Source organism: Podarcis cretensis (genome assembly GCF_951804945.1).
Source record: "Podarcis cretensis genome assembly, chromosome: 7".
In the NCBI taxonomy this organism is placed as follows: domain Eukaryota; kingdom Metazoa; phylum Chordata; class Lepidosauria; order Squamata; family Lacertidae; genus Podarcis; species Podarcis cretensis.
In genome coordinates, this window is record NC_137176.1 from 84,404,494 (window position 1) to 84,419,773 (window position 15,280).

The window sequence follows — 15,280 nt, forward strand, 5'->3', positions numbered from 1 at the left end:
GGAGCGCACCCCGCCGCAGGGATTCGAACCGCCGACCTTTCGATCGGCAAGTCCTAGGCGCTGAGGCTTTAACCCACAGCGCCACCTGCGTCCCTAATACAGTGGTACCTCGGGTTAAATACTTAATTCGTTCCGGAGGTCCGTACTGAACCTGAAACTGTGCTTAACCTGAAGCACCACTTTAGCTAATGGGGCCTCCCGCTGCTGTCGCGCCGCCGGAGCCCGATTTCTGTTCTTATCCTGAAGCCAAGTTCTTAACCTGAAGCACTATTTCTGGGTTAGCGGAGTCTGTAACCTGAAGCGTACGTAACCTGAAGCGTATGTAACCCGAGGTACCACTGTAACCCCCGGTGTGACAACTCAGAAGTTAGGCACTGGGTTAGAACAAAAGGTTTAGATCCTTGTTATACATGACAACCCACAACAAGTCAACTTCAACAGCAAAGGCTAGCTAAAACTTTTTCAAAATGCAAGGATATGAAGCATGGAACTCCAGAATAAGCAGATGCATAGTTTTATACATTCTGGATGCCCCATGATCATATTATAAAACAGCTGCGTTCTACGCAAAAAATCCAGCACTGCTAGTTTTTGCTTTTCCTTTTCAGTGTATCTTATCAATAAAATAAAAAATTAGGTGGGGTGCGAGCAAATTTTTATTCGGAAAATGTGGCCCACAGGGCATAGGACCACTGGCCTAGGAAAAGTGGAAATGAGCTTCTTTTCTTTCTTCCCCCTTTGAACTTGTGGGGCATTGCGGAAGAACTATGTCAACCAACATTTTATGATCTTCTTCTACCGGTCAACAACAGAAAGTGTCCTTTCATACTGCATCACGGTGTGGTACGCTGGTTTGACATCATCTGATAGGAAGTGCCTACAGAGGGTGGTGAATACAGCACAAGATATTATGGGCTGTCCCATGAATCAACTGGATGAAATAGTGGAAGAACATTGTCTCAGGAGAGTGAGGAAAATTCTCAGGGATGATTCACACCCTGGCCGGCACTTTCTTGATCTCCTGCCCTCAGGCAGAAGATATAGAAGCATGATTAGTTGCACCAACAGGGTAAAGAACAGCTTCTATCCATGGGCTGTCAGGCTGCTGAATGAAAAGATAACAACAGGGCAACTGACTTTCGGGTTTGGTGGGTGTGCGTCAGTAAATGAGGGGAATTAAGACTAAGAGAGCTGAGTGGGGGGTGCTCGTGTAATCTCACTGTATACAAGTTGTAAGGTAAAGGGACCCCTGAACATTAGGTCCAGTTGTGGCCGACTCTGGGGTTGCGGCGCTCATCTCGCTTTACTGGCCGAGGGAGCCGGCGTACAGTTTCCGGGTCATGTGGCCAGCATGACTAAGCCGCTTCTGGAGAACCAGAGCAGCGCATAGAAATGCTGTTTACCTTCCTGCCGGAGCGGTACCTATTTATCTACTTGCACTTTGACGTGCTTTCAAACTGCTAGGTTGGCAGGAAATGGGACCGAGCAACGGGAGCTCAACCCGTCATGGGGATTCAAACTGCTGACCTTCTGATCGGCAAGCCCTAGGCTCTGTGGTTTAGACCACAGAGCCACCCACGTCCCTATACGAGTTGTACAAGTGACAATAAATTATTTCAATTTCAGTTAAAAGCAGGAAGGGCAGCTTTGGCTTAGGTTTTCGATGGGGCAATTTGGGGGCAAATAAAAAGCAGCGCTTCCTTCACTCGGTGCCACAGTTAGGCTTCTGTATTCCATTAAAGAGGTTTCCCGTTCCAAAGCCTCGGCGGCTGGATAGCCTAATAGGTAGAGCAGGAGACTCTCAAGCCGAAGGGTCGTGGGTTCGAGACCCGCGTTTGGGCGAAATGTAGGTGGGCGCAGCTGGAAGGGCCGTGGCTCTTCCACCGTGAGAGGAGGCTATCGGGCAGCTTCGCTCTCCTCGCGTCCTTAGGAAAAAATCGCTTTCTCCGCCCTGAGGAACACAGCCAACCAGGCGCGTTTGCGCACTGAGATGACAAGAGAGACACGCGCGCGCAAGCGCAGACGCACACTTCCGGCCCCGACGCGGCCGACGCCATGCCCGTCCACCACCGAACCGGAAGTGCCGGTGACGACGACGCCCGCTCGGGACTCTCGCGCCACGTCCCGTCAGGCCCCGCGCAGGGGCGGAATCCCTCCGCCGACGCGATTTCCATATATTAAAAAAGCCCCCCCCCCTCGGCGCCCGCACTTACCTGCCGACGGGGCCTCCATGCCCGGATATGAGGAGGGCGAGGGGTGGTAATAAAAACCGCGGAATTAAAAAAGAGAGGAAGAACTAGCACTTTCGTCCCCTCAGGAGAAGCGCCGCCGCCGCCGCCGCCATACCCTGCTCTCAAATTCGAGGGGCCCTAATATTTTGTTAAAAATAAATAAATACGTATCCATACACGGGCGCGCATTCTTAAGCTGTTGTTATTTATTAAAACGGCGGCGTGCAGGCCGCGGCAGGAAAAAGGTTATGGCGAATCTGCCGCGTCCGACATGGCGGCTTCCTACGTCTTCCTCGAGTGACGTAGCAGGAGGGAGGCGGGAGGAGCGCGCGCTTCCCCGTTGGGCAGGTCCGGGCACGCGCCCTGGCGGGCCTGAGCGGCCGTTGGACGGCGCGCGAGAGCTGCCGCTCCTCTGATTGGCCGGCCCCAGCCCCTCCCACCCTGCTTTGGGCGCATGCGTCTGGTCTGCGAGCTTTTTAGTAAGAGTCGTCCTGGCCTCGGTAGTAGACGTCACCCTAGGAAAAATTTTTTTTTAAAATTTATATTATATTATGCAGGTTCAAATTCAGGGTTGTATCGCTGATTGGTTAATCTAGAATATTGCTCCTCTCCCCCCTTTAACTGGGCAGTTTCATTTTATTTTCAATTATTATTGCTGGTTCGATATTTGTGGCCTGATCTAAGCTGAACCATGGCAGGGGAATTGCTACCATAGAAATATATATTACGTCTGTCGGTCTTGCTGTACCAGATCTCAATCTCTTGCCGCCATACGTTCGTTAGTCTGCATGCTAATAATAATAATTTATTATTTGTACCCCGCCCATCTGGCTGGGTCTCCCCAGCCACTCTGGGCGGCTTCCACAGAAACCAAAAATACACTAATTTTCTGTTTTACAATTTAAAATACTCCTTTACACAGCCTTCGAGTATCCGTGGATTCTCTTCTTCTCTTTCCATGGTTCATTTTGCATATCATAAATCCCTGCATATTTTACAAAAACTAAACTAGTCAATATTCCATTATTGCATCTATCAAAACTTATTTACACTCTGGAATTTATCTTAATTTCCCCCCATATATTCAATAAACGTTTTCCAATCTTCTCTAAACATATGTTCTTCTTGTTCTCTTATTCTGTATGTTTAGTCTGCAACTAAAGAAGAATGGCAACTTATGCAGATTTATCATATAGAATAAGGGCGGCTGATTTCTCTTAAGAGGGAGCGTGAAAGGGAATAACATGTCCCTAAAGCCATCACTGGCGTCATACTCCCTTTCTGGCTCAATTCAAAGTACTGGTTATATACTCTTAAAAGCCCATAACTCTGGGCCAGGTTACCTGTTCTCAGAGCCACCTCAGGTCATTCATAAAGCACCAAGGATGTGGCGTTTTCTAAGATGTTGTCACAACTCTAGAATGCTCTTCTGCTGTCAGCATGTCCAGCTTGCTTTTTATGTGCCTTTTAACAGAAATTGAAGGTGCTCCTTGTTTTGTCAGGCTTTTAATAGGCCACACCTAGTTTCATTTCTATGTTAACATCTTTTTACTGAAGAAGTGGGCATGCACACGGAAGCTTATACCAAGAACAAACTTGGTTGGTCTCTAAGGTGCTACTGGATAATTTTTTATTTTTTATATATATTTCGACTGCGTCAGACCAACACGGCTACCTACCTGAATCTTTTTACTGTTAGGTTTTTCCCCCAAGTGTTAACTATACGACATATTCTTTGTTATTGCTTTTAGAAACAGTTTGTTAGACTTTCAGAGGTTACATAACGTGGTTTTATGAGTATGTTGTGCACCACCTTCTGGACACTTTTAGCAGAAGAGCAGGCTGTAGGAATGGCTGCTGTGACACACCTGCATCATTTAAAAACAGAATATACTCCTTGCTCAAGGGGCAAACACTTCATTAATAGCCAGCCATTTTTTATTTCACTATGATTCTACCCATCCCTTCAAGGGGAAAAGGACAGGGTTTTCCAATGTTATACAGGGGATGGGGAATCCATTCCCCAGCGTTTCTAAATTAGTATGACATCAGAGTCTTTGTGGCTCTCCCAGCATAGGCCAGGAGATTACGCTCCCAGGAGAGGGGGGGAATACTTGCATACTGGATTCCTCAAGTGATAGTTCTGCTTAAAGCTGATTTATAAATAAAATATGCCAAGAAAATGGGGCTGGAATCTTATATATGCCCCATAAGAGGGGAAATAGGCTTGATTTCTGAGCAACGGGGTATAGGGGAAAATTTTCCTCATATTATGGTAGGGATTTCCCTGTATCTTGCAGGGGAAATCGCCGTGTGTACAGCTTAGCAAATAACACTTCCAAATGCAATAGCCTTTGCTCATTTTAATGTCTTGCATTAAAGCAGCCATCAGGGACTACGTGTATTAGAGGACACACTTTTGAAAGCAGTGGGAAGCATGCTTAGAATCATGTTGCAACACCTTGGCTTCCAGCTGGTCAATTCTCTGCAAACCAGCTTACAAGCAAAATCTGTGTTACTTCGACAAAGTAAAAATAACAGTATTAAACATCTTCAGAAGAGGTCAAGATGTTTTGAAGACTGAAGGCAAAATCCACATGGCATCGCCTAGTGTTTAAGACATTCTTCCCTGTTCAGCAGTACTCAAAGTTCATCATTTTAAGCATCTTCTTCACTACACTGCAGTACTATTGACCCTTTATATTCTATTAAAAACTGCTCCTCTGCAAAATGCAGGAGGAACGTTTTCAAGTTAGAATGCACTCATGCTCAGGTTGGACATGCAAGAAAATTTGGAGAGAAATGGCAGGTATCTGGTTGGAGGCATGGCAGAAACTCCCTTCTTGGATTAGAGCAGTATTTTGTTAATCATGTTCCAAAAGGAACAAAAATCTATTAGAAGTTTAGCAATAATAGCAGAACAGGACTCAATTTATATATAATGCACTAAAACTGCCGCCCCCACATACAAGCAAATGATCTTAAGAGTAAGATGAGAGGAAAAAGAAAAGGAAAGATCAGCTGGGATGAGAAAGAGTGAACAGATTTATCTTAATGAGGTACTTGAGTGTAAAAACAGATGGATGTCAAGAGAAATGAATAGCTGCATCTCCTGCCGTAAGCAGAATTAAGGTCCTAATAAAAAAGCAGACATGGTGTTGTGTAGAAGAAATATGCACTGGAATTAAATATGTCAGGAATGCCATCTCCATCTGCCTTCCATGCTTCCTGAGCAAGAGTCCCACTCCTATTTCTGTTTGTTTTAAGGGGTTTTGGGATCTTTTCTAGGAATTTGGTCAATTTCCTATCTTCTTGGCAGACAGTAACCTTTATTTTCTCATGTAACCTTAAACGAGCAGTAGCTGAAATCAGTGTGCTAGGCTTTACTCCAGCATACTGACATTGGGTAGTGAAACTTGCTTCTGGGTAAACATGCTTAATCTTGCATTATAGGTCCCATTAATAGCTGTGTTTTCTTCCATTGGTTTGAATGGGGTTACTTACAACTAACATTCTGTTTTGTTTTTAAAAGAAATGAGTGATTTTGAGGAAGTACTGTACCACATTTCAGGAGAGGAAGTGTGATGCTTCCTCAAAATCTGGTCCTGAAGAATCAGCCAGAGAAAAGTACAATGCGCCAAAATATATATAGTATGCACAACTTAAAGACAGTTGTGACTGTATGAACATTGCACATGAGAGCGAAGCGTGTACTATACATTCCACATTTCCCAGAGTGAAGAACCATTCCAATGGGCTTAGGTTGCAATACACGGAATTAAGTGTAACTCAAAAGCCACAGAGAGGTTGGGGAAAATCAACTAAGACATTTCCCTTGTCTCGCTCGAGACAGACATCATCATACCGAAGTAGTTTCTATGCCAAAACCAGGCCGAAACCCCAACTGAAACGGATCCAGAAAATCATTTTCCTCCAAGAGCACCTGGATCTGGTCCACGACTCAAGAAACTTGTCCAAGGGGATATTTGTAACTGGCTGGTAATTACTTCAGATATTCCAAATCCAGTGAGGGTTTCTCTTCGTTTTGTTTTAAATTTTATGTACTGATACTTATTTTACCGCTGCCTTCTTCAAGCAGGCAGGGACCATCCCTTCTCACAAGGAGGCATTAATCTCCTACCTGGCCCAGCCAGCTGCTCCCTCCTCACTAGTTTTTATCAGCCAAGATGTGCAAGGATTCAGAGTGCGAGTGGTCACCTTGACCCATCCAAGCACCTAATCCACGTCCTTGAGCCTTACTAACTGAAACTCATCCAACACAACAGAACTAGACAGTGTTCTGGGCACCTCTCAAGATTCATGTGCTGTAACTGGAGTCAAGGTCCTGGCAGATGCAGGCAATTTTATCCTTAAAATGCTTTGCAAACAAGTCACAACAAGCTATCATCGGTAGAAAACCAGGAGAATTAAGAAACTCAGAATTTTAGTCTGTGACTGGGTAGTAATGTGCCTACCCAGAAGGAAATAGTAGCAACAAATACTGTTATTGTTTTTTTAAAGTATGTTTTTATTGAAAAAATTTCCAGAAGTAACAAAAATACATTCAGTGTTGCTGTTTTTAAATCGTACAATCCTACGAACAAATCAATTACAGCCAGTTTGAGACATTTTTTGTTGTAGACAATGTACCGTAACTCAGGTTTAATTTTATGTACCCCACCCAAATGCTTAATATAAACATTGACAGGTGGGCTCACTATCTTGTGAGGTAGGTTAGGCTAAGCTAGTGGCCCAAGAAAGTTATTCTAGGGAAATTAACACCACCATCAGTTGTTTTCATATTTTTAAGTACAAGAGAAGGCTCAAAAATAAACCAGCTGGCTTTTTTCAGGGCAAGATGCCAAATGGGTATTCATGCATGCCCTTTTTCAGCTTCAGAACCTGCTAAACCATGCCAAATTCTCAGTACAACAAAACCAGCTTATAACTTGAATGTAAATAAGTGACAAACCAGTCTAAAATTTTACATCCAGAATATTTATTTATACAAGTGATAGCTAGGCATTGTGCAGCAGAGAAACAAACTTCCAATATTCTCAAGTTCTGTAATAAACAGGCAGTGCTTAAAACCTTACGGAGGTATATATGACTCTTATTCAGTTATCTTGGATCAGCACAGGATCAGTACAGTACAGCAGTCATGAGGAAGTGGGCTAAATTTAGCCACATAGGCGTTCAGCATCTCTGTGGGGCTGGACAGCTCCTTGCATAAAGAACCCCCAAGAACAGATGGAATAGGGTGAACCAGGGGCACTCACCCACTCCCCGTTACAGGCAAGACGAAAGCTGGAAGGTTGGCGGGGTGGGAGAACAAAATCCAGGTGAGTGTGACCAACAACCCACCTGGCACAACTCAAGCAGCACTAGAGGCTAAAGATCTTGGGCCTTCGGTGTCAGACAGGATAAATATTGGGGTTCACAAATAAAATTGCATCCAGAGGGGCCCAGCTTTATTAATAATATTTTATAAAATGGGATTATGCCTCTTCAAAGCTATCTCCTTCTCATGACTGAGCTATACAATCCTGTCCTCATATAGTACTAACCACCTTGGGTCTCAGCCAAAAAATGCCTATAGATTGTGCTCTCTGCCAGCCCGTACACCACCAGGAATCCGCTTTAAGGAGCAGAAATTACTTACTTATTTGAATTCTGTTCCGCTCTTCTTCCTGAAGAAGCTTAGGGTGGCAACGTTTTAATAAATGTGGGAATCCCACTTTTTTTAAAAAAGGCACCCTGCTCGGCAGCCCAGAGCCAGCAGTTTTCACACACCCCCATATATACACACATAGGTAAAGGTAAAGGGACCCCTGACCTTTAGGTCCAGTCATGGCCGACTCTGGGGTTGCGGCGCTCATCTCGCTTTATTAGCCAAGGGAGCCAGCGTACAGCTTCCGGGTCATATGGCCAGCATGACTAAGCCGCTTCTGACGAACCAGAGCAGCGCACGGAAACGCCGTTTACCTTCCTGCTGGAGCAGTACCTATTTACCTACTTGTACTTTGCCATGCTTTCGAACTGCTAGGTTGGCAGGAGCAGGGACCGAACAATGGGAGCTCACCCTGTCACGGGGATTTGAACCGCCAAGCTTCTGATTGGCAAGCCCTATGCTCTGTGGTTTAACCCACAGCGCCACCTGCATCATATACTCACATTCGCACAGTCAAAAGCAAAAACATTTCTACGGGCTTGTCATCTTATTTTGCACCTACTATCAGAGCTAATTATGTGTCACTACTTTTGCACTAGGACTTGCCGATCAAAAGGTCGGCGGTTCGAATCCCTGCGGCGGGGTGCGCTCCCGCTGCTCGGTCCCAGCGCCTGCCAACCTAGCAGTTCGAAAGCACCTCTGGGTGCAAGTAGATAAATAGGGACCGCTTACCAGCGGGAAGGTAAACGGCATTTCCGTGTGCGGCTCTGGCTCGCCAGAGCAGCGATGTCACGCTGGCCACGTGACCCGGAAGTGTCTCCGGACAGCGCTGGCCCCTGGCCTCTTAAGTGAGATGGGCGCACAACCCCAGAGTCTGTCAAGACTGGCCCGTACGGGCAGGGGTACCTTTACCTTTACCTTTACTTTTGCACTTGCTGCTGCACCAGGGTTCTGAAGTCTGGAAAATGCTGCCTCAGTCAAACTGGCAAGGTCACCCAATGGCACTTTCTAGCCCTTGACAGCCAGAACAGACAGCAGCGTTGACTGTCTGCCATACTCTTCTGAGAAATGAGGTTTCTCTTTAATACAGATGACAAGACTTAATAAGGCTGTGCATCAATGCACCGCTGCATAAGGGAGAACAACCTCTCCTTGCTTACTGCAACCTGTTGACACTTTCTGCCCCTCCTCCTATGCCGTCTGAAGCTATGTGGCAAAGGTGGCAAAACTTGTTCTGCCGGATGACGAACCTTCTGGGGAAATCACAGTTTACAGCTGCAAGGCAGTTTAAATCACATTGCTTGCTCCTGTATTTTACAGGAACCTCAGAATATAAAAGGGACCTTCATGCCACTGACTCCTTCAGACTAAAAGGCTTGCCAGCTTCAACGAGGAGCGACTTAAGGTCATAAATATATTCAGTACACCCTCTGCAAATGTTGCTGGCTTTGTAAAACTTAACAGTAGAAAACCCAAGTTCAGACAAAAATGCACAAAGGGCAGGACAAATCTTTTCAACATGGCCACTGAATGAAGACTCACTGTGTTAAGTGAGTCTTCAACACTGCTATCACTACCATGGCAGGCCAAATAATATATTGTTAGCATGTTGTGACAACCATGGAGACAATCTATTATTCCAGAACTCATCTAAAGAAGCCAAGTCTCTGTTTAGCACAAGAAATAGCTGCTTCTCACAGCGCACAATTAAAATGCGGAATTTGCTTCCATGAGAGCTAATGATGACCACTAACTTGGATGGCTTTAGAAAATTAGATGAATTCATGGAGGATGAGGTTATGCTAAAGGTAAAGGTAAAGGTACCCCTGCCCGTACGGGCCAGTCTTGACAGACTCTGGGGTTGTGCGCCCATCTCACTCAAGAGGCCGGGGGCCAGCGCTGTCCGGAGACACTTCCGGGTCACGTGGCCAGCGTGACATTGCTGCTCTGGCGAGCCAGAGCCGCACACGGAAACGCCGTTTACCTTCCCGCTGGTAAGCGGTCCCTATTTATCTACTTGCACCCGGAGGTGCTTTCGAACTGCTAGGTTGGCAGGCGCTGGGACCGAGCAGCGGGAGCGCACCCCGCCGCGGGGATTCGAACCGCCGACCTTTCAATCGGCAAGCCCTAGGCGCTGAGGCTTTAGCTTATGGCTATACTCCACCTCCAGTGAGCCTTGTGATTTGCAGCAACTGGTATTCAAAGAGGAAGAGGATTGTTGCTCTCAGATTCCATTTGTGGGCTTCCCAACGGCATCTAGTTGGCCACTGTGAGAACAGGATTTTGGACTAGGTGGGCCTTTTGGCCTCATCCAGCACGGCTTTCCTTATATGCTTCTGATATCTCCCAAGCAAATGAGCCAGTTTAATGCACCTGCATCTGGTTAGTTTATAAGTTACATAAGGTGGCCTTGATTTTTATTACAACAGGAGCTTTTGGACAATTACTGGGACAATTACTGTGGTATTTGAGGTGCGGTGTTAGGATGACCCCAACGAGAGGCAATGGGGAGTGACATTTCCAGTAAGACCATACCCTGGAGAAATGAAAGGCACTCACCTATCCAACCTGCCTGTAGGTGAACAGAAAAATCAGCTTCAGGTTATGTCAACAGAGAAGCTCAGGTTTCAGGGTTTAGGCCTGGTTTTGAAACACAAGATAAGAGTACAAGCCAGAAATCAACTGTGATCTTATGCCAGCTATAATCAACTGTCAGAGGGAGGTTTTCCTGTTGTGGCTACCATGGAAAGCTAGTTACATATAAGAGGGGAAATAGTATACCTTTCTTGGGAGGAACTAACATCTAAAATACGTATTTTTTTTAATTTAAAAAAATCCACATGGAAATGCATAATGATCTTAACAGTGCACTGTTTCAAAACTCATTTCTTCTGCAATTTCCCCCTGAATGAGTACAGATCTGATAATTAAATCTTTCCACTCCATCCTCTTCGGAAGCCAATTTGGTCCTCTCCCCTAGACTTGTAATGCCCATGGAACTTCAACCCTAAGCCCCACATTATGTTCTGCTGAGGTTACTGGCAAAGACATGTACACACAGGCCATCTCCCTAGTTTGCTGGCCTTTGCACAAAATCGTTCACTTCTCTGAAGTCAATAAGGGCACTTTGCCACGGGGGGGGGGGGGGGTTGCATTCAGCATGCATATATTCACAAAGAGACTGGGCTGATATTTTGAGTCGTCCCTGGGGTTAATGGGATAAGCAGAAGGAACACAGGCGAGATAATGCAGAGCTAGCAGCAGGATCACCAAACCCCCAGTATGAATGGCCGTGTTGTCTTTTAAGTTCATTATCTTTACTTCTTCTTTTTTGGTACTATCAGAATGCTTAACTGGCATTACAAACTGGAAAGGAAGACAGTACTGTAGTTACTATAAATTTATACCACCAGGGCAGCTCAAAGTCAAGACCTGCCTGGAAACAGCCTTTCTCTAGCATGAGAAATTAAGTTCGATGCACTGCAGCAGTCCTGTGAAGATCACAAATGCACAAACACAGTCAACGAGAAAGCAAAACAATGGGCATGCTCCACAATTTTTGAGATGGAAATCACCAGCAACTATCTACAACTCAACCTCAGCCATAGCTGTCAACTTTCAGATCAACAGCCTAAAAAATAAGGGATCAGCAGTCTCACCTGTCCCAGGGACAATCTATGGGATATATAACAATCCGGGATAGCAGCGGGAAACGGAGCTGGAATAAGGGAATTTCCCACAATAAAAGGGAAGGGTGACAGCGATGACCTCAGCTTTCAGCTAACCAGTGCTCACTGCAGTCTATTTCAGCACAAATGGTTTGTAGATTTCAGGTAGAAACTTACATTTTAATAAAGAGATTCCACACCACTTAAGATGCTTTTAAAATGAGCCATTTGTCACTTGCAATACAGCATCATAGTGGCAAGCAACACTTCAATTATATTAGCTAACCAAACCGTCAGTTTGGACTTATTTTAGTTCCTGCTTGAGCATTCCCTACAATATGGACTATTTTTTCCATCTTTGGAGAGACTAGACAGACACACCAAGGACATGAACTGGAACTATATCAAGGTCACATTGAAAATACACAGATATGGCATTCCACATACATTGACCATTGTGTTTAAGACCAACTACCGCTTTGCCTTGTGTCAGACTGCATGCATCCCTCCTTATAGTAAACTATTTGGAATTGGTTTACAGCAGATGAAAGGGAAATTTTGAAAAATAGGCCAACAGCGTAGATCTTGAAGCAAACCACTGGCACAAAAGGTTGCTAGGGCAAATACACACACAGTATTACACAAAACCGAAGACAAACTATTTTATGGATTACCACTTTCACAGATAATTGGAGGCTGCATTTATAAAATGAGGTGGGAATCAGCACAGTTGATGGTTGCCCTCTCCCGCAGTCCACCCGGTTTCATGGCTTGATTATTCAGGAAGGCAGATTTTCCAAATCAGTTGAAGTAAACACCCACCTCTCAGCTGTTCCGTCTGTTAGAGCTGAGTGTAGGATGTTTACATGAACTAAGAATCAGGGATAACAATGTGAACACAACACTGATGCACTTCAAAGGAGTCCATACCTCAGTATTTCCAGATACCAGGTACACTGAATGCAATCCAGAGAATCAACATTACTTTCCAGCCTTAAATCCCTCTTGCTCTAGTCAGAACTTTCGTTTCAAGGGAGTTAAAATCTCAACTACGACACATTGCTTTTGAACATGTCTGTACAGTATTTTTTTTTTTTACCTTTCCTTTTTCTGTTAATGGCATGTTAAGTTTTTATTGTTCAAAGAACAAGCAAAGATTTAAAAATAAGGGAATAAAAACCACAAGAGGCAATAAAAGCAAGCAGATAGTGGTCACACTATTCCATCATGATGCAAGTAATATATCTCATTGACATTCCCGTACGATCTCCCAGAAATTTGAATTTAAAGCATAGCTGAGGTGAAAATTAAAAGATTAATTGCTTGCACATTGCAGCAGGGATCCAAATAGCTACTTGAGATGCATCCAAGAGTTTGAGTAATCTCAGTAGGACTTTACTTTCATATCTCTAAACAGAGCATCCCTCTGCCATACTACAAATTGCTTTTAAAAAGTCCCCTCAATTTTGTTTGCCATTTGAGTCAGTGAGCCAATGTTCATAAGAACACGTTTCAAAGCCCCTTAGACACAGAACCATTTGCATACTTCATAGGATCCCAACCAGCTTATGACACAATGGTTATCACAAAAGGCATTGTAAATAAAAAAAATTGTCCAGTAGCACCTCAGAGACCAAGTAAGTTCTGGGTATAAGCTTTCATGTGCATGCACACTTCTTCAGATACCATCAGATACCACTTCTTCAGATACATATATGAAGAAGTGTGCATGCACACGAAAGCTTATACCCAGAACTAACTTAGTTGGTCTCTAAGGTGCTACTGGACAATATTTTTTTTATTTCGACTGTCAGACCAACACGGCTACCTACCTGAATCTACAAAGACATTGTGTTTGCTTTCATGTGTGTACACAAGCACCTTGAAGTAAGCTAGGTGGGTGAGGAGCTTGGTATATTGGTTTTGCCATCAATTTCTGCATAGTTAATAGATTCAGGTAGGTAGCCATGTTGTTCTGATGTAGTCGAAATAAATTAAAAAAATTAAAAACTGTCAAGTAGCACCTTAGAGGCCAACTAAGTTTGTTCTGGGTAGAAGTGTGCATGCACACGAAAGCTTATACCCAAAACAAACTTAGTTGGTCTCTAAGGTGCTACTGGACAATTTTGTTAAATTTTTTTTTAAATTTCAACTGCATAGTTAATGTTCAAGTTGATAAGGAATTCCCCATCTGAAGAATGATCAGCAATTGTTTTGTCTCGCCCAGTAGCACATGGCTCACTTCACTTGCTTCAGTCATCTGGATTTTCCTTTTAGACCTGCCCTGGGAACAATGGCCCTTACAGCCTTACTTGGAAACTATCCGAATGAACCATGTTTTTGTTTGGGATTTGTGGAGCCTGCATCCGCGTAGGAGGCTGGGGAAAGTGACCTTCAGCAACCTTCCAGGAAAGCTAACTGTATTAGAAACCTGTTTCTTCATATATATTTTTAAAAAAAGTATTATCTAGCCCAGGGTTCTCCAAACTTGGGTCTCCAGTTGTTTTTGGACTACAATTCCCATCATCCTTGACCATTGGTCCTGCTAGGTAGGGATGATGGGAGTTGTATTCCAAAACAGCTGGAGACTCAAGTTTGGGAAAACCTGACCAAGCCCATCAACTGGTTATTATGCAAATAAGGTGTGTAAATGCCACTTGACTGGGCAAATAATCTTTTCTACATATACTACCATGCCTTCCTCCAGCAACCTCAAGTAGAGAGACATCCCATCTATGCAGTGGAACAGAGAAGGAGCCTGTGTGTTTCAGCAAGCTTAGTGCATCATGTTCCTGCACCCCTCACCCCGCTGAGACAACAGGTGTGTCAATGGCTCGTGGTTGTACATAGCACAAGCGCAGTGTCTGATTTTGCAGACTCACAACAGCTCCAGTTTTAGAACTGCAGCCATTATTAACACCAGTGCTCAATTGGCTCAGGTGACACTCCAATTCACAAAGGTTTCGAAATGATCTGAGCCAGAGAGCAAATGGAATGGCAAGATTAACACTCTAGTGCTGCCACGAAGGAGGTGAAAATAAAGAAAAAACAAAACAGGATAACAATATGGCCACTTCAGCTGTTAAGAGCATATGTGAGAGTAAATAAATCCACTTCAATTGGTTTGCCAAGAATGAAACATATTTTTAGAACTGTTCTAAGAAGTGTATCTGAAAGGTAAGCATCATATTGATATTTAGACATCTGAAAGCGAGAACACTGAAGAATTCTTGTTTGTAGCAATAAAGTATACCCTCTCCCTATCATCACAACTTACAATCATGTCTAAATGCTTATTGTGAATACCAGTAAGAAACAATCAACTATTTTAAAAACTGCTGATTGACACTCAAGAGGCTTTACTTTGACAAACAAGAACAAAGCATTTTTTGTTGGTTATTACAAATCCTAGTTGCTGGCCTGCTATACACGGTGGTGGTGTAAATATAAATGATGTAATCTAAAAAGGAACCCCTAATGGCAGAAAGCCGCAGTCTGTCCTTTCAGTGCATTTTTGGCATTTAGGTGGGGAATAGCCTGCTCAAGCACATACACATGGATGTCACATATGACATCACAAGGATGTTGTGCAAAACAGGGTGCTTCCTGAGCACCCTGCATTTCTTGTCCCTTGCATTCCTGCCTTTTTAGATGGTTAACGTCAGATTTTATTACTCAGTTCCAAGCTTAACTTCCAAAGGCTTCAAAAA

General features: G+C 44.2%; 2 protein-coding genes across 6 annotated transcripts in view; both read right to left on the reverse strand.

The window, feature by feature from the left end:
- Positions 1–2,537, reverse strand: part of ZFAT (zinc finger and AT-hook domain containing) — a 92,805-nt gene extending 90,268 nt beyond the window's left edge. Inside the window, exon 1 of the mRNA XM_079984164.1 lies at positions 2,214–2,537. Coding sequence (XP_079840290.1) covers positions 2,214–2,232 — 19 coding nt within the window. The 5' untranslated portion in view covers positions 2,233–2,537. The remainder of the gene's footprint in view (positions 1–2,213) is intronic.
- Positions 2,538–3,305: 768 nt separating this feature from the next.
- LOC307220556 (uncharacterized protein) overlaps positions 3,306–15,280 on the reverse strand; it is a 33,691-nt gene continuing 21,716 nt past the window's right edge. For 4 of the 5 annotated variants that reach the window (XR_013840909.1, XR_013840910.1, XR_013840911.1 and 1 more), the window contains one exon: positions 12,218–12,441. Coding sequence is in view for 1 of the 5 variants with exons in the window: in XM_079984576.1 (XP_079840702.1) it covers positions 12,396–12,441 (46 nt within the window). In the remaining 4 variants the exon portion in view is untranslated. Of the gene's footprint in view, positions 3,389–12,217; positions 12,442–15,280 lie in introns of those variants that run through there. The other variant, XR_013840908.1, reaches the window with a different exon arrangement.